Genomic DNA, 24,721 nt, shown 5'->3' with positions numbered 1-24,721 from the left:
AGGTGCGTTGGCATGGACCATAGGGTGAGTACATGGATTGAAAACTGGCTACAAGGGCGTGTTCAGAGGGTGGTGATAAATGGGGAGTACTCAGAATGGTCAGGGGTGGGTAGTGGGGTTCCCCAGGGTTCTGTGCTGGGACCAATCCTATTTAATTTGTTCATAAACGACCTCGAGGATGGGATAAACAGTTCAATCTCTGCATTTGTGGATAATATGATTTCAATATATAAATACCGTACTGGTGACCCCACAATAGGGAGAAAACTTTTTTGAGTAAGGGAGTTTAACAAGACTCGTGGTTACTCATTAAAATTAGAAGAAAAGAGGTTTAACCTTAAACTACATAGAGGGTTCTTTACTGTAAGAGCGGCAAGGATGTGGAATTCCCTTCCACAGGCGGTGGTCTCAGCTGGGGGGCATTGATAGTTTAAAAAAACTATTAGATAATCACCTGAACGACCACAACATACAGGGATATACAATGTAATACTGACATATAATCACACACATAGGTTGGACTTGATGGACTTGTGTCTTTTTTGAACCTCACCTACTATGTAACTATGTAACTATGTATGTAAAAATAAAAAAACATTAATAATTTTAAAAAATGAAAAAAAAAAAACAGTATAAGAATAAAAACATTAATAACTAAAAAAAAAAAAAAATTAATTTCCCCCCGTGCTAGCGCGCAAAGGTGAACGCTTGCGTCAGTCCCACACGCATGCAAACAGCGATCGTTCCACACATGTGGGATATCACCACGAACGTCAAATCATGGGCAGTAATTCTAGTATCAGACCTCCCGTGTAAAGGCATTTAAATCATTGCCTATGAATACTAAAATGTAAGTCGTTTGTCCCTGTTGCACGTGCATGCACAATTTTAAAGCGTGACATGTTTGGAATCTATTTACTCGGTGTGACATCATTATCTTTTATATTTGACCAAAAAAATTAGGTTTAGGAATTTGTATTCTTTTGCATTTGAATAACCGCTGCGCAAATACCATGTGACATAAGAAATTGCAAAACCCACCATTTCATTCTACAGGGCCTCTGCTTTAAAAAAAATACAGGGTGTTTGGGGGTTCTAAGATATTTTCTAGAAAAAACAAAAAAACAAAACTGATTGTTACATGTAAAACATTAAGTGCCAGAGAATGCCGGTTCTTCATGTGGATCATGTAACCTTTTAAATTTCTGGTTCTGCTGATTGTGATGTCATACGAGGAAGACTAAGAAGAAAAGACGAATCTGACAGCTGAATACAAGGAGGATGAGATCCCACCTCTGTACACACATAGGAGAGGTACATTCATAAATACTTACTCATCCCATTGCAAGGGAGGGGGTTATTGAGGAAGATGACTCCTTTTCTGTGTATATAAGTGTCTCCTCACCTTCAGGAGATATAGAACTTCTTTCACATCCATCAGGTAAGTGTTATGGAGAGGGGAGGAGGTCTCAGTCCTTTATGGGGGTCCTGAATCTTTATATCACTAGGATAATGATGGGTTACTGATGTACTGTCTCCCTTTATAATGTTGGTGCCATATAATTCCTGAATAATAATAATACTACACCATATATAAAGCTCAGAGGAATTACTAAAGGAGTGGAACACGGTCACTCTTCCAGTTATCCCCATTACTATCTATATAGGAAAGTCTATGGGACATCACACCAGAAGTAAATGTTGGGGACAAATTCCTCTTCTGTAATCTTCCCAAATATATCCCGATGGTACAAAACTCCAATTTATAAAGTTGCTCCAGACTTATCCCGGTTTCTTCATCTTAAAGTTGGTGAAATAGATTATTATCAGTGGAGGAAGCCAGAGGAGGAACGTTTCACCATAACTGATACTTCAGGTTCCTGGTGAATCTTCTCTATGTTGGGAACAGAGCCAGGGGAATGATTCAATGAGGAAAAGTAAAATTATTTTGTCTCCCGGTGTAGACGGATGTTGCTCCTTGTTCCTTGTGATGTTCTCTGTTATTCATGTCATATTTGGTGTCACAGTTGTCCACCATATTTGTATAGATAATCGTTATTTATGGTGAGATATCATCCCGTTCTCCACAGATTCTCCGTCCCTCTCAGGTGTTCCTGGAATTCGGAAGATGAAACTTCTGCTTTGTTTCTGTCTCCTGTATGCGGTCACAGCAGATGACAGTTGTCCCGCCCTCACCAACATCATGAAATCTACAGGTAGGTCACACTCCGCTCTTCATGATAAGAACACATTTATTTTTTATTTTTTCCATAATATTTTATTTGTAAAGAAAAGGAGGTTTACACTGCTCTTAAACAGGGTGCTTGAGGCATCATTATCCAGTACAATAAATGATATAACAGTTTTTTTCAGAACAGCAAGCATCAATAGCTGCAATGGAGTTCAAGCCTAAGTCGACAAAGTGAATATTTAGAAAAGATATAAGGCTTGGTTATGTTAAGTTTGCTAAATTACAATGCTCATTATAATAAAAATTATTCTGTCTGGTGCTAGTTTTAGTGTTTTTCGTGGATCAAATTGGAAATCCACAAGTTGTTATGGTGACAACCAACTCTGAGCGTGATTTTTCATCTACATACCGTATGGCCAAAGTTGGTCGAGTATCGGTATTTAATGATATAGAGCGCTATTGGATGTAGGCAGGGCAGGTGCAAGTATTTTTGACACCCTAGGCGAAACCTCATTTTGCTGCCCCCCTTGACTCCACCCCTTTGCCCTGCCCATGTGACAGGAGGTGGCGATATACAGGAAGCATTGGCTTTGCTTCCTCTAGCGCTTGCTCCAGTGCTGCACCTCTAGTTACACTACCTGTCGGATGGAGCAGCTTCCTGAGACTGAGTTAGTTACATGCTACAGCTTGCAGAGCATGCAGACGCGGAGGGAAACCAACGGTTGGATGCCCCTAGGCAGTAGTGCGCCCTGGGCGGCTGCCTAGTTTGCCTAGTGGTAGCACAGGCCCTGGATGTAGGGGGTGGTTTAAGATGTAAACCTTAGGAAAAAGGAGAAAGGAGAGCAGAAAGGAGGGAAAAGTGGAAAAAAATTAAAAAGGTGGAAGGAGGAAACAGGGTTGGGGTTGGGTTGGGGGGGTATAATAATTAGCCCCCAGTCTATGCCACCATTCCCTAAGGGTTGGTGCAAGATGGGTAGCATAGCCTAATCTGAGAGATTTTTTGGATATTTGATCTGATATCTAGAGAAGGGTCCTCACTCAATCTTCCCTTGTTTAGGGGTGGGAGGCCCTATATCTCATGTTTTGAAGGGGATGGCTGTTAAGAAGTAAGAGTAGAGTCATTAAGAGTCACAATTGTCTTGGGGTGTAGGGTCTGGATGAGTTTGGCATATCAGTGATTTGTATCTATTTGTGGTGCGGAAGTGGGTTCAGCAAGCCCATGTGTGTGAAAATTTGGCTGGACAGTCTTTGGCTATGGAAATCAATTCCTCCATTTTCGCAATTGTTTCAACTCATTCAGGAACGATCGGAACATGGGTTGATCGCCAATGAAGAAGGATACACATTTTGGCCGCATTTATCAAGGGTAGTATTAGTGTTTTGCAGTATTGGTGTATTGGTAAGTCTGAGTTTTGGAGGAGGAACTGTGTTGGGGTATGTTCTAAAGTGTACGTGGAGATTTGCATTGTTAGTTCTCGGATTTGTGTCCAAAACGGTTGGATTAGGGGGCAAGACCATTATATGTGAGATAAAGTGCCTTTTTGCCTGAAACATCTCCAGCATTTATCAGAAAAGGCAAAGTTGTATTTGTAGAGAATTACTGGTGTTCTATTCAAGCGGGTTAGAAGTTTATAGTTGTTTTCCTGGATCGAGACGTTGAGAGAACCTTTAAGTGCTATTGTAGATATGTGTTCTCATTGTGTCTCTGTCATCTCTGTTTGTAGGTCACTTTCCCAGTTCAAATACGGTTTGTTAGATTTCATCGAGCAGTCTAAGGAGAGTATGCTATAGATATTGGAGATCACATGCTGTTGGGGTGCAGATTGAGTGCATAGCTGTTCAAAGGGGGTGAGTTGGCGGGAGACAAAGGAATCACGATCAGCTTTTCTAAGGAAATGTCATATCTGTAAGTATGTCCAGAGAGGAAAAGTATTGTTGTTCATGTTAGCTGGTAGGGAAGTGCGTTTTAGATTTAGACCCGATCGGAAAAATTGATGGGCAAGAATCTCCATGTGTTGCCAGATGTCTGCTAAAAACTGTGTGCACATACCAGGAGGGCTGGATTGAGTTTCACTGGTGTGAGGGCTCCGGGGTTGGATGAGATGTGAAGCCTTCGGCAGGTTTCTTTAAAACAACGGAGTGTTGGGTTAATGAGAGGGTGATCTTTTAAGTTCTGCGGGGTGTGATGGGTTGAAATCCAAGGCAATGATCGCAGTGGTAAGGGGGAAAATGAATGTTCAAGGTCAACCCATTCTTTGCAGTGTCCATGTAATGAGCAATCTACAATTCTAGAGAGGTGGCAAGCCAAATAATATTTCTTAAGGTCTGGGAGACCAATGTTTTGGGTTTTGTCAGTTGTTCGTGGGTTATTCTAGGCCTTTTCTGTCTCTATAGGAATCTGGTGTATAGTCGTTTGTATGATTGAAAGAAGGTCGGGGGGAGGTTTATGGGGATGGTTTGTAAAATATATAACATGCAGGAAAGTATATTTATCTCTAAAATTGCCACCCTGCCAAACCAGGAGAAATTAGGTTTGTTCCACTTACTTAGGTCGTTTGCAATAGCTTTGAGGATAGGTTGATAATTTTTGGCGAATATGTCTGAGAGCTTCGTTGTTAGGTATATCCCGAGATATTTAATCTGGTCGTGCTTCCATTGAAAGGGGAAGGTATTTTTACATTGTTACTGTTTCCTGTGAGAGGGAGATGTTAAGGGTATGGGATTTCGCAAAATTGATCTTGAAATTGGATATATATTGAAAAAGTTTGAATTCTTTCAATAGAATTAGAATCGATATGTGTGGCTCTTTCAGGAACAATAAGATGTTGTCAGCGAAGGCTGCTCTCTGGTATGTGCGATTGATGATGGGAATGCCTTTGATATTTTCATTAGATCTTAGACATCGTAGGAAGAGTTCAAGGGTTAGGACAAATAGAATTGGGGAAAGTGGGCATTCCTGTCTTGTCCCATTGAAGAATGCGTTCAACAGGTTGCCGTTTGCATGAACTCTGGTGGTTGGAGTTGTATAAAGGGACATAATAGCATTAAACATTTGATCCTGGAGAACAAAATGTCTCAAGACTGCTCCCAGGTAGTCCCATGCCAGCCTGTCGAACACCTTCTCTGCATCCAGGGATAGGAAAAATCCTTCTTGTTTGTGGGTTGTAATCCAATGGTGTACATTCAAGGCTTTGTGTTATTCCTGGCTTCTCTTCCAGGGATTAAACCAACTTGGTCTTTCCCTATCAGGGACGGTAAGAAGGGTAAAAGACGGGTAGCTAGAATTTTGGCATACAGTATTCAGTATGGATATCAGCCTGTAATTGCTAACTGAAGTGGGGTCTTTCTCTTCCTTTGGGATCACTGTGATGTGAGCTTCCAGCAATCTATGGAAGGGGAGGGTGGATAAGGTGAAGGAGTTGAAACCCTTAAGAAAGTGTGCGAATAAGCTGTTCATGAAGGTTTTGAAATAGGCAGCTGTAAACCCATCTGGGCCAGGGCTTTTGCCATTTTTAATTTGTTTGATTGCAATTTTAAGTTCATCTTCTGAGATAGTTTTTTCTAAATGAAGGGCATCATCTTTATCTAAGGGTTTGGGGCAGTATTTGCTGAGGAAGGTCTTAACTGAGGCGGAACGATTGTCAGATCCCGTATGGTTGGTTGCCTTTTTGGGGAGATTGCATAAGTTTGGCCCCTTTCACACTGTCAGTTTTTTAGGCGGACCTGAACGGACGCTCCATACAGGTCTATGGAGAGACGGATGTCAGCGGTGACATGTCTGCTGACATCCGACCCGCTCAGATACGCTAAACTGTGATGGAGGAAGACCCTATTTTTTCATCCGTCTGCGGATCGGTCCGTCTTCGTCCGTTCCCCCATAGAGGAGAGCGGCGCTCTGACAGGTCGGTCCCTGCACAGTATGCAGAGACAGACCTGTCATCTGCCTGCTCAGTACGTCTGCGTGAAAGGGCACTTAGAGTAGTAAGTCTCAAATTGGGCCACAATATCTGTCGTGGTAACATAGTACTTCCCTTGAGGATCTTTGATGATGTGTACGTTTGTGTGCGCTTTCTTCGTTTGGAGAGCTTTAGCTAGATATTTCCCGCATTTTTTGCCGTGTTCATAAAAAAGTTTTTGATGTAAGACAAATTTGCGTTGCGTCTTGCGGTTTAACTCTTCACGCAGAAGTTTGCTATTTTGGGTGAGATTGTGATCTATATGTTGTGCTTGGGATTGTTTGTGGACAAGTTCTAGGTTTTTAATCTTGTTGAGTAGGTCTGTAATTGTCTTTTGTTGGGCCTTTCTGAGAGATGTTTTAAGTGCAATGAGTTTCCCTCGTATATGACACACTTATGGGCCTCCCATTGGGTAAGTGGGGCTGTGTCCGGTGTATCATTCTCTAGACCTTCAGACCTTCAGGTCTGGTATGGATTTTAAGGGGAACCCCGCGCCAATTTTTTTTTTAAAAATGGCGTGGGGTACCCTCAAAAATCCATACCAGACCCTTATCCGAGCACTCAACCTGGCAGGCCGCAGGAAAAGAGGGGGGGACCAGAGAGCGCCCCCCCTCCTGAACCGTACCAGGCCACATGCCCTCAACATTGGGAGGGTGCTTTGGGGGTAGCCCCCCCAAAACACCTTGTCCCCATGTTGATGGGGACAAGGGCCTCAGCCCCACAACCCTTGCCCGGTGGTTGTGGGGGTCTGAGGGCAGGGGGCTTATCGAAATCTGGACGCCCCCTTTAACAAGGGGACCCCCAGATCCCGGCCCTCCCCCTGTGTGAAATGGTAAGGGGGTACAACCATTTCACAAAAAAAGTAAAAAATGTTAAAAATGACAAGAGACAGTTTTTGACAATTCCTTTATTTAAATGCTTCTTCTTTCTTCTATCTTCTTTCTTCTGTCTTCTATCTTCCTTCGGTTTCTTCCTCCATCTTCTTCTTCTTCTGGTTCTTGTTCTTCTGGTTCTTCTTGTTCTTCTGGTTCTTCATCTGGTCTTCTCGTCCGGCATCTTCCTCAGCGGCGCCTTCTTCACTTCATCTTCTTTCCTCGGGCCTGCCCCCCTCTGGCGTCATGGGGATTGCCACAGGGAAGTCCCCGTGTGTCAGAGAGGGGTGGGGTCACCCGCCCTCCGTTATTTAAGAACTGTCAGAAGAGGAGAAGCATCACACAGCGGGAGCCTCCCATCCAATCATGGATGCGGAGCGGCCCGAGAAAAGAAGATGAAGTGAAGAAGGCGCCACTGAGGAAGATGCCAGACGAGAAGACTGGATGAAGAACCAGAAGAACAAGAAGAACCAGAAGAACAAGAACCAGAAGAAGAAGAAGATGGAGGAAGACATCAAAGGAAGATAGAAGATAGAAGATAGAAGAAAGAAGAAGCATTTAAATAAAGGAATTGTCAAAAACTGTCTCTTGTCATTTTTAACATTTTTGACATTTTTTGTGTGAAATGGTAGGGGTACAAGTACCCCCTTACCATTTCACACAGGGGGAGGGCTGGGATCTGGGGGTCCCCTTGTTAAAGGGGGCTTCCAGATTCCGATAAGCCCCCTGCCTGCAGACCCCCACAACCACCGGGCAAGGGTTGTGGGGATGAGGCCCTTGTCCCCATCAACATGGGGACAAGGTGTTTTGGGGGCTACCCCCAAAGCACCCTCCCAATGTTGAGGGCATTTGGCCTGGTATGGTTCAGGAGGGGGGGGTGCTCTCTCATCCCCCCTCTTTTCCTGCGGCCTGCCAGGTTGCGTGCTCGGATAAGGGTCTGGTATGGATTTTTGGGGGTACCCCACGCCATTTTTTTTATTTTGGCACGGGGTTCCCCTTAAAATCCATACCAGACCTGAAGGGCCTGGTATGGAATTTAGGGGGACCCCCACGTCATTTTTTTTTTAATTTTGGTTCGGGGTTCCCCTGTGGGGAATTCCCATGCCGTTTTTATCAATGAACTTTCATGTGTATTGTCGGACCGGCAATTCATTAATAGCCGCGAGTAGTTTTAAATGACTTTTTTTCCTTTGAAATGTTATTTTGCTGTCAGACTGTTCTAAACACGGGAAACATGCGCCCATTTACAGGCATACTATAGACACCCCCCAGGTACAAAATTTAAAGGGATATTACACTTTTATTGTTTCACTTTAAGCATTATTAAAATCACTGCTCCCGAAAAAACGTCCGTTTTTAAAACTTTTTTTGCATTGATACATGTCCCCTGGGGCAGGACCCGGGTCCCCAAACCCTTTTTATGACAATACCATGCATATAAGCCTTTAAAATTAGCACTTTTGATTTCTCCCATAGACTTTTAAAGGGTGTTCCACGGCTTTTGAATTTGCCGCGAACACCCCAAATTGTTCGCTGTTCGGCGAACTGGCGAACAGCCGATGTTCGAGTCGAACTCGAAGCTCATCCCTAGCAGAGAAGCTGTACCAGTGGAAGTGTCCAATATTGGAAATAGAGCAACATTGAAATCTCCCCCTAGGATGGACAATTCGGAGTGAAAGTCTGAGATGAGTTCTGAGAGTGACCTAAAAAATCTTACTTGTGCAGTATTGGGGCTGTATATGTTGGCCAGGGTTACAGGTCGTCCCTGAATTTGGCCCTATCAGAAGATGTATCTACCTTCTGTGTCTATGATTGAGTCTATGAGTTGCCAGTCAATGTTTTTTGAAATTAGAATTGAGACCCCCTTTGGTTTTTCCAAGTGGGTTAGTGGCATGGTACACTGTAGGGAACAGATGGTTCGTAAGTTAGGGGATTTTGTTTGTGCGGAAGTGGGTTTCTTGTATGAATACGACGTTTGCCTTTAATTTATTCATCATATCAATGACTTGGCTGCGTTTTTCTGGGATATTGATACCCTTTACATTTAATAAGACTATTTTAAGTGTGGAAGGCTTTGTTGTAGGGGGTGTAGGTGTCATAATGTGTATGTGTTTAGTATTAAGATTATTGAGATAAAACGAGGTGTTGAACCATTATCCCTTACAAGTATGAACAGGAAGAATCTGGAGAAAAGCAGGGTCTGGGATAATTTGGTTCCAGCAGTAATGGGGTGGTGGCGGAGACTGCGAGGCAGAGGAAGAAGGGGGAGGGAGGGAAGAAAGGAAAAAGGAAAAAAAAAACAAGGGGGAGAGGAGGAAGGGGAGGAGTCAGGGGAAGAGAGGGGCAGGAGGAAGGGGTGGGCTAACGGGGAGGTAGGAGAAAATGGAATAGGCGGTAGTCTGGCGGTAGGGAGGTTATATGTAGCTTTCCCTAAAAATGTATCTGGTAGGATCTGACAGGAATAAATGTGTTCCTGTCTTGTGGAGAGGTGGCAGCTGTCAGGATCGAATGGACGAGATTCAGTGTCTATCTCTAGTCCACAGGAGATTTTTACGTTTTACGTTTTAGCACAAGAAAGAATGGCTGTAGTTGAAAACTCAGGGGATTCATACTTGAAGCAGTTTTCTAAGGTCACTTATTAAGTGTATTAAGCAGTTACCAACACTTCTAAAGCATAAAACATAACAAGTTATATAGGTATAGGAATGAGAACAAGAAAACAGAGTTAATCTTACATGTAGCTAGCTTTAGGTGTATCTCCTGTTGAGTGAAAAGGGGAGACACCTCATTCAATGAGACAGTTCAGCAATAACTATAACATTCTATGAATAGATCTATATTACATCTGTAGTTGAATCTGTTTAAGAGAGCTACTCTTCCTATGTGTGCGATCGAGCTACTCCATGTTTATGGTCGCTTATATAGCATGTCCCAACACAACTTGGGTTGGGAAAGGATGGTCAGAGATTCTGATATGGGTATCGCCCAACAAATTATGGGGTGATATTGTCATGTAACTCCTTGTAAGGGAGTAGGTCAGGTACCTATAGTTAATCCATTGGTTCAGTCTGAATATTGTGAGATTTTCCCAACCGCTTGATTAACTAAATCTCGAAGGCACAACAAGATAGATGTGAAATAACTGTCTAATATAATTTGTCATTCAAACATTCCTGTAACATCTTATTCATATGTGACATCTGGAAGAGGGGTGATGCCGCACAGATGTCGTGTCTAGAGAACTAAAAGAAATGTCTAGAGCTCGTGATTGTTTAAAGAGCGTTTATTTTAAGTGATCTTTTTTCCAACTGTAAGAAAGGGAGTGGTGGAATAATTAAATTGGGTCCGTATTATTTTATAAGAAAAGAGTTGGAATCTGTGCGATATCGTCTCTCAAAGGTAATCTTTTAGGCAACATCTGAGATAACAGTCTGTATATTCAATGAACTTAGTTTAGGGTAATTCTGTTGTCAGTCCAGCAAGGAGATATATATGTGAAATACCTTTAGGGGTAGTCAGGATTGGAGGGAAGGTGGGGTGAGAGATGGTAGGGGGTTGGAGAGGGGTAAAATAGGGAACGGGAAGGGGTATGGAAAGGGGGAGAGGAAGGGATTAGGGAAGAGTGGGGGAAGGTTTTTTGAGTGAGCTTTCTGCCCTTCTGGATATAGACCCATTAAAAAGGTTATAATGATCTCACAGTTCAGTCTTTTGCCAGTATGCTTGAGAGAATTTAATTGGACTTAGCTGAGTGTCTTTTTACCTTTGAGACCGGTAAATCCTTTAGGAGGATCAATCAAAACACGGAGGGTCTCCTGAGGTGAGGTTCAGACCTACAGTTCAGGTGGAAGTGGTTCCATTCGCTATAGTTCAGTCTTCCAAAGGGCATTTTTTTCCATCGGTCAGGAAAATCTAGGTGGAGTAAGCAATGGGAAAAAGAAAAAGCTATCTGTGGTGTGAACAGCATTGCTATATGTTCATTGAGTCGGGTACTACAGATGGGCTCCGTAGGAAAGTTCCTGTCTTGGAGTGGAACAATTGGTGCTGGGAGGTATGGGAGGAGAAGGGTGAGGTTGTTGTTCAATCAGAGCCTTCATGGCAGGCTCTCCTGTGAGCCAGGGAGGCTGTTGGGCTGCTGAGCATGGCATTCCAGGAGTCAGATGAGCTGGCCTCTCTTGGTGGAGTAGATCTGCAGTGCCTTATGTGGAAATTTTCGCGGACTGGAATAGCGTCAGTGGAAGTTGATCTTCTCATATGTGGAGGATGAAGGGTGTTGTACCAATCTGGAATGTCAATGCGGGGAAGATTCTGTGTTTCGCAGAAAGCGGGTAAATCTTCGCAGGTTCGCCGTGCGGCCTTGAAAAGAGGCAGAGAGGAGAATTTCCACTGATATTGGATCCCTTTAGTGCGCAGGAGATCAAGAAGAGGGCGTAAGTCTCTTCTGTGCTGGAGGGTAATAGGCGAGAGGTCTTGGAACAGCTTTATGTCATCTCCTTGTAGGGAGTAGGGAGCGACAGTCTCTGGACCTATTTAAGATATCCACTTTTAGTTTAAAGTTGAAGACAGCAAATAACATCTCTGGGGGGATCAGTGTCTCTGCTTATTGATTTTAAGGCTCTGTGTAAGCATTCATATTCAATGGATGTTTCAAGAGGTCTGCCTAAGAGATCATTAAAGATGGCAATAGTGGCCTTTGTAATTGGTTATTTTCAATTGTTTCAGGGATGCCTCTTACCCTGATATTGTGGCGACGTCTGCGGTTGTCCATATCTTCCATATGTCTTTGGATGTCTCTTATCTGGGTGTTTTGGAAGTGAGAAGAGGTTTGCAATTGTTGGGTGGCAGTATCAAGGAGGGCTGTTGTTTCTTCCATGTCATCCATCCACACTGCTATCAACTGGACATCTCTCCTGAGCTCTGTGATGGCTGATGCAAGAGTGGCTTTAATGTCTTCTGCCACAGATCTCAGGTCCTGCATGTTTAGAGGCTGTGGGGTACGGGCTTCGGCAGGTGCAGGTTGGTGCTGGGAGTAATTCCTGCCTGTGGGGCTGAGACTGGAGGAATGTGCGGCATTCATGTTGGTCCGATTAGAAGCCGGGGCCTCGCATGCCTGGGACATGTAGAGCTCCGGTATACTTTGGCTGACTTGCGATCCAGAGCCCCTGGGAGAGCGAGACCTAGCAGGGGAGGGATCCCATGAGTTTTTCCCCATGTCTGGTGGTGGATGGCTCAGCTGGGCTTAAGATCTCCTGTGGACAGGAGCTCGTCAAGCTGCCATTCAGGTCCGGGACCAAACCACGCCCCCCCGTATTTTTTAATCTGCTATGTATCTTCTTGCTACATACTTCTGAATCAATTTACATCTCTAAAAAAGGCTTTGTTAGGACAGACCCGGCATTTATCAACTACTGGGGGGGAGGGGAGGTGGAGTCCACAAGGTATTAAAGAGCAAATACATTCTTCAATAAATTAGTAATTCCAACCAGAATGATGGTCGCTTACAAGGCTGAGTGCAAGAAAGGACATTTGAGGTTTCTTGTTCTGTAGGTCCAGTAATGGCGAACCTCCATTAGTTGGATAGCTGAATGTAGTGCTCGTAAGTTGAATTGGTGTGAGGGGGGATTCATGGGTAGGCGAGTGAAACTTCCTGCATGTTTTCCTCCTAGTTGGGCTACACTAGGCACTTTTGTTAGGGTCACCGCCTTACACATGAGGTATTTTTACTTGGACAGACGACTGAACTTTAGTAAACTCTTATATATATCTATATACACCACCATGGTCACTGATGCATGTAGGAGGGACATGTGGAGCCAATGCCCCACCATCTGTTCATAGGCTGGGGACCTCTGTGGTGCTGGTCTGCTCCTGTTGCTATGGGGGGCGGACCTGCTCACAGAGAGTGCTGACAAAAACTCGTCCTGCAAGAGGCTTTCCTACCTGTCCGAGCTGTAGACTATATGTGACGGTTACTTGCATTACACCCCTTGAGTAACATCAGACCAGGCAAAGGCAAAGTTTCCAAAGCTTTACTTGAACAACTTGGCATAACAGTTAAAGTGGTTCTAAAGGCTGAAGGCTTTTTACCCCTCATGCATTCTAGGCAGGAAGGTAAAAAACCTTCTGTATGCGGAAGCCCCCCACAGCCCCCCAATCACTTACCTGAGCCTGATCCCGATCCAGCGATGTGCATGAGAGCAGAGACTCTCTTGGGTCTCTCCATCCTCATTGGCTGAGAAGAGGGAGTGAGGGGGCTGGGCCAAGCCATGTTCTGTGTGTCTTATGGAGGTGGCTCAATAGCAGACACACACGAGTGCGACTTGCTGTGGGGGGCACTCAGCAAGGGGAGGGGCCAGGAGCTCCGGTGGGGGACCCAAAAAGAGGAGGATCTGGGCTGCTCTGTGCAAAACCATTACACAGAGCAGGTAAGTATAACATGTTTATTTTTTAATAAAAAATGTATTATTTAAAAAAAAAAATCCTCTAATATCTCTTTAAACGTCTTTCCCTTAACAAATCCCTAACTCAGGATTGTGGCTGCCCCAGCATACCTGCACAGGAAAGAGTCTATTTCTAGCTCAGTCCATGATGGCAGTATCCAGGATTGGCATCTTCAGGGCAGACTGCAGGTCCTAGCAATCCCCTTAGGCTGCAGAAGGATCCTGGGGACAGATGTACATCAGTTGGCTCTCTGGTCCCGGCATATTCTGCAGGTCAACAGGACAGAGTCCGGTGACCGTAACAGCAGCAACCACAGACTTTCAGTAACCTTTTACACCCTCTCTCTGGTTACTCTAGCAGTCTCGGGCCCAGAATAGAGATGAGCCGAACACCCCCCTCTTTGGTTCGCAGCAGAACTCCCGAACAGGGGAAATGTTCTAACCCGAACGGCGAACCCCATTGAAGTCTATGGGATCTGAACAGGGAAAATCAAAAGTGCTCATTTTAAAGACTTATATGCAAGTAATTGGCCATAAAAGGGGTCCGTTAGTGACCTGGAGGACATGTATCAATGCAAAAAATCTTTTTTTATTGTTTTTTTCAGGAGTAGTGATTTTAATGATTTTTAAAGTGCAACAATAAAAATGAAAAATTCCTTTAAATATAGTGTCTGGGGGGTCTCCTTAGTCTGCCTGTAAAGTGGCACAACTGTAACATGTATAGAACCTGCTGCAGCAAAACTGATTTCTAAAGCAAAAAAAAAAACACAAGTAAAATACCATTTAAAATGATTGCAGTTGCAATTGCCAGCACCCAGATATTAAAACATTGAAGAAAAAAATGGTGTGGGGTCCGGCCCAGTCCATACCAGACCTGAAGGGGTCCGGTATGGATTTAACTATATGCCGACCAGCTGCCGCAGTTGTACTGCGCCAGGTTGGCACAGCTGCGCAATTTGCCATCATGGTACATCAGCTCTTTAAATCTATATGGCCCACAGCGTGTCCCCGGAGCCGATGCCCGTGGCCGGCGGGCGCGATGTCTGCCGGGCACCCGCGATCGCTCCTGACAGAGCCAGAATGGGGATCTGTGTGTGTAAGGGAGTAGAAACAGATTGTGTGTTCCTACTAAGTAGGAACAGCGATCTCTCTCCTCCCCCAATCAGTCCCATCCCCCCACAGTTATAACACACACTGAGGGAACACACTTAACCCTCTTGATCGCCCCCTAGTGTCAAACCCCTTTCCTGACAGTGACATTTACACAGTAATCAGTGGCTATTTATAGCACTGATTGCTGTATAAATGACAATGGTCCCAAAAAAGTGTCAAAAGTGTCTGATCTGTCCGCCGCAATGTCGCAATCCTGCTAAAAATTGCAGATCGCCGCCATTACTAGTAAGAAAAAGAATAAAAATGAAAATGCCATAAATCTATCCCCTATTTTGTAGACACTATAGCTTTTGCGCAAACCAATCAATAAACGCTTACTGCAATTTTTTTTACCAAAAATATGTAGAAGAATACGTATCGGCCTAAACTGAGGAATATTTTTTTTTTTAATTTGGGACATTTAATATAGCGTAAAGTACAAAATATTTTTTCTTTTTTTTCAAAATTGTCGCTATTTTTTTGTTTATAGCGCAAAAAATAATCACTGCAGAGATGATCAAATACCACCAAAAGAAAGCTCTATTTGTGGGGGAAAAAAGGACATAAATTTTGGTTTGGGTGCAATGTCGCACGACCGCGCAATTGTCAGTTAAAGCGACGCAGTGCCGCATCACAAAAAAATGGCCCAGTCATTAATGGGGTAAATCTTCCGGGGCTGAAGTGGTTAATCGGGAACCCAATGGCACTCAAGCTTGTCTCGCACACACGGTCACACAAAAGTTCTCTGAACTTTCGACCATCAAGAACGCTGTGATGTACAACACTATGACGAGCCGAGAAAATGAAGTTCAATGCTTCCGAGCATGCGTCGAATTTTTTTCGAGCATGCGCATTTTCGGACAGGAACTTTTTTCCGAGTGAAAAATTGAAAACCTGCTCTCAATCTTTTGCGTACACACGGTCGCATTTTCTGACCAAAAGCTCTCATCGGTCTTTTGCTGGCCGAATTTTCGATCGTGTGTACGTGGCATTAGAATGGCCCAGTCACAGTCCAGACCTAAACCACAGAATCTGTGGCAAGACTTGAAAATTGCTGTTCACAGACGCTCTCCATCCAATCTGACAGAACTTGAGATATTTTACAAAGAAGAATGGGCAGAAATGTCCTCTCTAGATGTGCAAAGCTGGTAGAGACATCCCCAAAAAGACTTGTAGAGAAAGGGGGTTCTACAAAGTATTGACTCCGGGGGGGCGCCATACAAATGCCCCTCCCCCACACTTTTCACATATTTATTTGTATCATTTATCATTTTCCTTCCACTTCACAATTATGAGCCACTTTGTGTTGGTCTATCACATAAAATCCCAATAAAATACATTTACGTTTTTGGTTGTAACATGAGAAAATGTGGGGAATTTCAAGGGGTATGAATACTTTTTCAAGGCACTGTATATACGGGAATTTTTTATTCTTTTTATACTAGTAATGGCGGCTATCAGCGACTTATAGAGGGACTGCGATATTGAGGTGGATATTCTGACATTAACTGACACTTTGCAGGAACCATCGACACTAATACAGTAATCAGCGCTAAAAATGATTCCCTGTCACTGTACTGATGACACTGGCAGGGAAGAGGCTATCAGAGGGTTACATATGTGCCTAGCCAGTGTTTATGTGTACTCAGTGGTGTAGCGTGGGTTGTCAGCGCCCGGGACGAGGCAAGTAATTTGCGCCCCCTTGACCCACAGACTTACCTATTTTTTTTTGTTTACATCTTTTCTACATTCGAAAATTAGGAGGGGGGGATTTTATAATATTACAGTTAATGGGAGCTACATATGTCATATTCACACTAGAATACTTGTTGCATCACCGTGCCGGGATCAATACCCCAACGGCACAGTGCTGCAACAAGTATTATAGTGTGAATATGACATACTGTATGTAGCTCCCATTAACTGAAATATTGAAGAAAAAAACCCTACTGGGTAGTGAGTCCTAAATCACCAGTGCTGCAAGAAACCTCAACCTCATTGTGCAAATAAAGCACAGGAAATGTCATATAACAATTCATCAAATACAATAATTCTAAGATAGCCCTACTGGGTAGTGAATCCAAATCACCAGTGCTGCAAGAACACACAATTGTGCAAATATATAAATAAACAAACTAATTTCATATAATAATCAATAAAAAGCATCCAAAAAACATGGCTATGAATGGACTTTATAGCTATGGATCAACTTTTTATTGATTATTATATAAAATTAGTTTGTTTATTTATATATTTGCACAATTGTGTGTTTTTGCAGCACTGGTGATTTGGATTCACTGAGAGAGAGGCAGAGAGAGACATTGGGATAAGAGAGACTGTGGAGCTGAGGGAAGGGTGGGGCTGAGAGAGGGAGAGGGGCCTGAGAGGAAGATGAGAGAGACTGCTAGCCCTACCTTCCATGCCAGTCTGTCTCCTTGATCCGGGGGTGCTTTGATCCTTCCAGCTATTCCCTGGCAACGTCCGCCTCCTTGCATGTCGTCTGGGTCCTCAGTCAGCCTGTTCTCCGGGCCTCATGTTAGTGCGGAGAGGAAGTTTGAGCAATCCATGCTCTGGAGGCACGGGAGATGCTGCGCCCGCCGCTTCTCATCTCTTGGGGGGGCGGGGTCAGGGGGGCTAGGTCAAGGAGGAGGCGGCCGTGATGGAACTATTCTCCCCAGTCCCGGGCTCTCAGGCAGCCAGCCTATCTGTCCTCGGCTAAGCCCCTCGCTGATCACGGATCCCCCAGCCGCCCACCCGCACTGCAAAAACGGCCACTGTTGCTGAGCAACGTGGATTCTCCTGCATTATAAGTTTAACAAGGGGCTTTTATGCCCATGTTAGATGGTCCACACTCATGACAGCACCCCCCCTAAATTTTGCGCCCGGGGCGGTGGCCCCCCTCGCACCCCCCACGCTACGCCACTGTGTGTACTGTCTGCTGCTTTTACTAAGGGATGTGCTTTGCAGGGAAACCAAATCCATCCCATCCCCTGCTGACAGGACAGAGCTCTGCATTGGTTACATAGACAGAGCTCTGTCCTGTGTTCCTCCTCCCCGATCAGCGGGTGTCGGGGGTCCTTCATTGGCCGACACCTGCTGATCAGCTTCTGGTGTGACTAATCACAGCCAGAGCCCTCCCTACCCAGAAGAGCAATATCACATGTATAGATATATATATATTTAGATGTGATTCTGTACAGCTGGCCCGCACTCGAGCAGTAAACCTACGGGGCGTGGCCGGGAAGTGGTCAAGCAAATGTCTCAGTTAGTTGGTGAAGAAATAGGAGCGGTTCAGATTTCAGATGTGAGGTGATGACTCTGCTAGCAATATAGAGATAGACCCGGAAGCAGTGTGAAGAGAAGAGTGAAATTGGGTGGATACTTTCCCAGGTGTGGTGTGATGAAGAGTTCTGAAAAACATAATTACTGCTGCATTGAATCAGGCTGGAGATCGGCACCTGTATATCAGTATAGAGCCCGGGGGGGCTCCAAAGCGTAGTCTGACATGGTTAGCAGCTGTGTCACACGCTCTGAGGTGAGCGCAATTACCTAGGGGGATCACTGAAGTGCACTGGAGCATGGTTTGCAGCACCTAAGATCCAAAGGACATGCTAGATGACACCATATATGAACATTGTTTATGCACGTTTTTTAAGATATTGATTAGGACTTTTTTCACGGATCACAAAGGATCGTTTAACAGGACTATTTCTATCAGTGTGGAGCACTGAGCACTTTCTTATTCATGCATGCACTTTAAAATTTAAAATTGATTGTTATTTATGTACATTGCACTTTAATGCTGTTATGAAAAGATTTATATACATGATTTTTTATTTTTGATTGACACAATTTTCTCTTGTAACTCACTTAGAGGGGTTCACATATTATCTTGGTTCACCCTAGCGCAGCGCATAATATCTCTATACGTAGTTTGCACGGTTATGAAACGTGATCTGCGCCTGCAGCTGGATACTATCACTAGTCACTTTACGGGCATTGGGCTGTTGTGGCTCGCAAGATTTTTTTCTTTCTTTGTCTGACTCTGCTAGCAAGTTGGGGCCCATGAATGATGGTGACTAGTAGGGATGAGCCGAACACCCCCCAGGTTCGGTTCGCATCCAGAACATGATGCGTGAACTGAAACAAACTGAACGTTTGTTTGGAGGTGACGCAAGACATTTGTCAGGCCACGCCCTACGCGTTTTGTCATTGGACGTCTATGCTCCTGTAGATGTCCAATGACAAAACGCGTAGGTCGTGGCCTGACAAACGTCTTGCGTCACCTCCAAACAAACGAGTACAGGACTTTCTGACGGTTTAAATTCTGATCTCTTATGCTTTACATTACATTTTAACAATGTGAGTACCATTTTTGTTTACACTTAAAATAAAGTCTTTTAAACGGTTTTACGCTATGGGCACCCCTTCTTTTCCATATGCTGAACAATATTAAAAGCACGATCCGGAACTGCCAGGAACTGCCACACAGTGGCAAAAACTGTGACCGCGCAATACCCCTGTAGGGGTGAGGCTATTCGGTAAGTGTTTGCACAGTAGGAGCACGAATAAGCAGCACTATCACTAAGCCGGCACTGGAATAAGAAGATTGACTTTAACAATATTGTTTTATCAGAGGAACAATTCTTTTCAAGCACAGAACCATTTGTGCATACAATAAGACTATTTAAAGCAATATTGTTTCTCTAGCAAGCACTGGTTTATTATTCTGAGCACAAGTCACTTTATCACTTTGTATATTAGCAATCCCCCCCCCCCATTATTTTACTAAAGCACTTTTTTGTCTATGCACTTTATTATTAGGTATGATACGATTTAATGGACAAATTTGTCATACCTTTTCTCAAATACTAGTATCATATGGTAGACTTTATTTACATGGGGCAAATCACTTATTGAGAGATCAGTCCCTTTATACATTGTCACTATCTTTTAATTATCAGAGGGTGTAACACTAATTAAATGTAAATGCTATCTATACGGGACAAATCACTCAGGAAATTAGCCCCTCTGTATATTTTCACTACCTTTTTTTATTACAAGGGGTTGTAACACCATGCAGTCACTACAAAACACTGTTACAACACACTGCTAGTTCACCACCAATTAGTCATCAGAACAGCGCCGCACCTACATTCAATTCTCTCTCTAAACCTGGCAGTATGCTGCAGCTGGGGGATCATGACTGCCAGTTTATTGTCCTTCTTGGGCACCCCCTCTCTCTGGGCTCACATTACTGCCTTCTTCAACCTGGGTACCATCATCGGAGCCTTCAAAGAGCTGCGCATCCTCCTGCAGCATGTACCCAACACTGTGGTCGAACAATTTGGGGGACTCCTCAGGGCATGATGGTGGGGCTAGGGAAGGAGTGACTGATGACAATGAGCCGATTGGAGAGACCGCTTTGGCAGCTGCATTGGCAGCCTAAGTACCCTGAGCCTGGGTGACAGAGGATGAGGAGGATGAGGATGGCTTGATCATCCACTCTACCAACTCTTCTGCATGTTGTGGCTCAACATGGCCAGCTTCCGAAAAAAAGGACAAGAGTGTCCCACGGCCACGTGCTGATGAGGATGCACTGTGTCCACGACCAGCAATGTTGGCTGCAGACACAGAGCCTACTTGCCCTCTTTTAGTGGCCTGTGAGCGTCTGCCTCTCCTTGTTGGCCTTCCAGACATACTGTATTTGATTTATTTGTAATGTATTTGAATAGGTACACCAGGAATGGCCTGCAGTGAGATGTAGCTGCACAAAGCTGGGATGTATATATATATATATATATATATATATATACTGATTCTGAATATACTGCAGCTAACTGAATCAACTGCCTGCCTGTAGTATATTAGGAACAGAACAACAGGAACGGTCTGCAGCGAGATCTAGCTGCACAGGATACAGTACTGCATATACTGCAGCTAACTGAATGAACTGCCTGCCTGTAGTATATTAGGAACACTGCCTGCTCAAAGTAAATGAAATGATACACTCTCTCTCTCTATCTCTCTCTATAACACCAGCAACACACTACACAGGGCCGACATGCAGGTGGCCTTATATAGTGTGGGGCGTGTACTTAACCCCCTGAGCCATAATTGGCCAAAGGCACCCTGCCTTTGGCCAATTGTGACTCTGTTTGCTTATGGCGCTGTGATTGGCCAAAGCATGCGGGTCATAGTGCATGCTTGGCCAATCATAAGCCAGCAAACCACTGCTATGACGCAGTGCATTATGGGCCCTGACGCGCCGCTCGAATTTGGCGCGAACGGCCCATAATGTTCGATATTCGCCGAACGATCGAACAGGCGATGTTCGAGTCAAACTCATGTTCGACTCAAACTCGAAGCTCATCCCTAGTGACTAGTCACAGATCTGCAGTTTCCAGTAAGTAGACAGCTGAGATAGTTATAGTGACAATCCCTTTAAGGCAGCAAACATATGATGTCTGCATGCAGTGTCTCTAGATATTGAAGTGACAGAATGAAAGAGTGTGGGCATCTGCCCATTCACCAATCCTGGCCTCTGCAGGAACAGGACAGTCCTTCCAGACATTAGGGCGTGCGCTCAGCTGGCTTTGTTGACAGATCGGTGTAGCACTTGTGGAGCGGCTCTCTGGCTGAAAAAAGGCCTCGAACACCTGACTCTCACAGACAGCGCTCAGCAATGTGAACCCTCCTTCTGAAGTTGGACTGGGACCGGCTAAGCCGCACTGGCGTGGCACCCCTGAAGTGCAGAACAGCTCTGATGCTCTGTGTGAAATCCCCGGGGGCAAGAGAACGAGCCCGCAAATTTAGTCAAATATATAGTCTCTCCCATAAGTCCATTGTGCGGTTCAGCCACTTGGGAGGTGTAATTCAAGGAGGGGTGTGGTAACCTTTTATCCAATTACATCAGGACTACATGTCCTAAGATTCTCTGCTTTTTCCAGGACAGGAATACTCCACTCCTCTGACAGGAAATGGGGTAGACTCTAGTAACACAGGCACTAGAAGGAAATGTTAGCTATTCTGTCCCCGAGTAATCCCTTACTCCATCATGGCATAGCTGCCACCTGGCTACACTAGTGTTGGGGGTGGGGACAGCTATATCTTCTCATTTACATTTGTAGGTTTCTTATATCTCTGTCTTCTCTTCCAGCTTCCACAGTCCTGGCGAACAGTAAAATTGTCTGCACCAGCGTCAGCCAGCAAGGAGCATACGCTGCCTGTCCTGCAGGTAAATGACCACAAGACCTTGTAAAGAACTTTGTATCAGTGTGAGAGATGTGTTCCTCACTCCAGACCACCCATGAGGTCCTAGAGATCTCAGACCACCCATGAAGTCCAAGAGATCTCAGATCACCCATGAGGTCCTAGAGATCTCAGACCACCCATGAGGTCCTAGAGATCTCAGACCACCCATGAAGTCCTAGAGATCTCAGATCACCCATGAGGTCCTAGAGATCTCAGACCACCCATGAGGTCCTAGAGATCTCAGATCAAATATGAGAAGAAGGACTGCTATCACCCCCTGGAAGAACAGAGTGGGAACAGAGTCTAAGAAAAGAGAGGAGGGAGGGCTGGACATTCACCTAAAGCCTCTATTTGAGGGTATTTTGGGGGTACACCCTGGGGGGCTCCACACCTCTGTATATTGCTGTGTAGGGATGAGCCGAACACCCCCCGGTTCGGTTCGCAGCAGAACATGCGAACAGGCAAAACATTTGTTCAAACACGCAAACACCATTAAAGTCCATGGGACACGAACATGAATAATCAAAAATGCTAATTTTAAAGGCTTATATGCAAGTTATTGTCAAAAAAAGTGTTTGGGGACCCGGGTCCTGCCCCAGGGGACATGTATCAATGCTAAAAAAAGTTTTAAAAACGTCCGTTTTTTTGGGAGCAGTGATTTTAATAATGCTTAAAGTGAAACAATAAAAGTGTAATATTCCTTTAAATTTCGTACCTGGGGGGTGTTTATAGTATGCCTGTAAAGGGGCGTATGTTTCCAGTGTTTAGAATAGTCTGAGAGCAAAATGTAATTTCTAAAGGAAAAACAGTATCAGGCCACATGCCCTCAACATTGGAGGGTGCTTTGGGGTAGCCCCCAAAGTACCTTGTCCCCATGTTGATGGGGACAAGGGCCTCATCCCCACAACCCTTGCACGGTGGTTGTGGGGGTCTGCAGGCGGGGGGGCTTATCGGAATCTGGAAGCCCCCTTTAACAAGGGGACCCCCAGATCCCGCCCCTCCTGTGTGAATTGGTAATGGGGTATAAATGTACCCCTACCATTTCTCAAAAAAAGTGTCAAAAATGTTAAAAAAGACAAGAGATGGTTTTTGACAATTCCTTTGTTAATGTCTTCTTCTTTCCCCGCTTCTTCTTCTATCTTCTTCTGGTCTTCCTTCGGTGTTCTTCTTCCTCCATCTTGTTCTTCCCCTGCTTCTTCCTCCGGTCTTCTCGTCCGGCATCTTCCTCCGGCTTCTTCTTCCCCACTTCGTCCTCCGGACGATCCGCCTCAATGGGAGTCTCCCACTGTGTGACGCTTCTGTTCTTGTGACAGCTCTTATATAACGGAGGGCGGGGCCACCCGGTGACCCTCCTCTGATGCACGGGGACCCTATGGCTTTCTCCTGTTGTCACAGGGGGGTGGGGTCACCGGATGGCCACGCCCTCTGTTATATAAGAGCTGTCACAAGAACAGAAGCATCACACAGTGGGAGACTTCCATTGAGGCAGATCGTCCAGAGGACGAATCGGGGAAGAAGATGCCGGACGAGAAGACCAGAGGAAGAAGCAGAGGAAAATAGAGGAAGAAGTGGGGAAAGAACAAGATGGAGGAACAAGAAGAACACCAAAGGAAGACCAGAAGAAGATGGAAGTAGAAATGGGGAAAGAAGAAGACATTGATAAAGGAATTGTCAAAAACCGGCTATTGTCTTTTTTAAAATTTTTGACACTTTTTTTGTGAAATGGTAGGGGTACATTTGTGCCCCATTACCAGTTCACACAGGCTACCCCAAAACACCCTCCCCATGTTGAGGGTATGTGGCCTGGTATGGTTCAGGAGGAGTGGGGCGCTCTCTCGTTCCCCCCTCTTTTTCTGCCAGGTTGCCTGCCAGGTTGCGTGCTCAGATAAGGGTCTGGTATGAATGTTTGGGGGGACCCCCACGCATTTTTTTTTCATTTTGGTTCCGGGGTTCCCCTGTGGGGAAATCCCATGCTGTTTTTTTCAATGACATTTATGTGTATTGCCGGGACCAACAATTCATTACAGCCGCAAGTAGTTTTAAATTACTTTTTTTTCCTTTAGAAATGTCATTTTGCTCTCAGACTGTTCTAATCACGGGAAACATGCGCCCCTTTACAGGCATACTATAGACACCCCCAGGTATGAAATTTAAAGGAATATTACACTTTTATTGTATGACATTAAGCATTATTAAAATCACTGCTCCCGAAAAAACTGCCATTTTAAAACTTTTTTTGCATTGATCCATGTCCCCTGGGGCAGGACCCGGGTCCTCAAACACTTTTTATGACAATAACTTGCATATTAACCTTTAAAATGAGCACTTTTGATTTCTCCCATAGACTTTTAAAGGGTGTTCCGCGGCTTTTGAATTTGCCGCGAACACCCCAAATTGTTTGCTATTCGGCGAACTGACGAACAGCCGATGTTCGACCCGAACATAAAGCCCATCCCTATTGCTGTGTATATATGTATGATTGTAGAATGTTATAATCAGATATTTCATCATTGCCTCTTCTCATTTTATACAGATTACACCCCCACGGGGTGTTCCTGTGGGATGGCCTGTGGCTCGTGGGACATCCAGTCTGAGAAAACCTGTCACTGTCAGTGTGGCGGCATAGACTGGACATCGGCCCGCTGCTGCAAGATCGGATCTAAGTAGAGTCTGACCACCAGAGGGCGATGGGAGTGACACCGTTGAATGATCTCTTCTATCACAATAGCTGCACATCACATGTATCAGATCGTTAAAGAAAGGCTTATGGGGGTCCAGTTATAAAAGGTTGAAGTTTATATTTGTGAATTATTTTGTGGCAAATAAAGTTTTCCTGTAAATGTCTTTCATTTACTCCGC

The 24,721-nt window shown here is 44.6% G+C and overlaps 1 protein-coding gene across 1 annotated transcript; it reads left to right on the top strand.

Annotated features, from left to right (window-relative positions):
• Nucleotides 1–1,382: 1,382 nt before the first annotated feature.
• Nucleotides 1,383–24,673, top strand: LOC141127169 (resistin-like). Its single transcript, XM_073613394.1, has 4 exons — nucleotides 1,383–1,441; nucleotides 2,091–2,216; nucleotides 21,768–21,845; nucleotides 24,396–24,673. The coding sequence occupies exons 2-4, from the start codon at nucleotides 2,129–2,131 to the stop codon at nucleotides 24,527–24,529; spliced, it is 300 nt and encodes a 99-aa protein (XP_073469495.1). The 5' UTR covers nucleotides 1,383–1,441; nucleotides 2,091–2,128; the 3' UTR covers nucleotides 24,530–24,673.
• The last annotated feature ends 48 nt before the right edge of the window (nucleotides 24,674–24,721 follow it).

This window comes from Aquarana catesbeiana, linkage group LG01, assembly GCF_042186555.1.
Source record: "Aquarana catesbeiana isolate 2022-GZ linkage group LG01, ASM4218655v1, whole genome shotgun sequence".
NCBI classification, from domain to species: domain Eukaryota; kingdom Metazoa; phylum Chordata; class Amphibia; order Anura; family Ranidae; genus Aquarana; species Aquarana catesbeiana.
This window is presented reverse-complemented; position numbering and strand designations above follow the sequence as displayed.

Bases quoted from the DNA above. Each gene is read 5' to 3' on its own strand.
- LOC141127169 (XM_073613394.1), top strand. From the start codon at position 2,129: ATGAAACTTCTGCTTTGTTTCTGTCTCCTGTATGCGGTCACAGCAGAT. The intron at 2,217-21,767 runs GTAGGTCACACT...CTTCTCTTCCAG, and splicing joins CAACATCATGAAATCTACAG to CTTCCACAGTCCTGGCGAAC. The intron at 21,846-24,395 runs GTAAATGACCAC...CATTTTATACAG, and splicing joins ATACGCTGCCTGTCCTGCAG to ATTACACCCCCACGGGGTGT.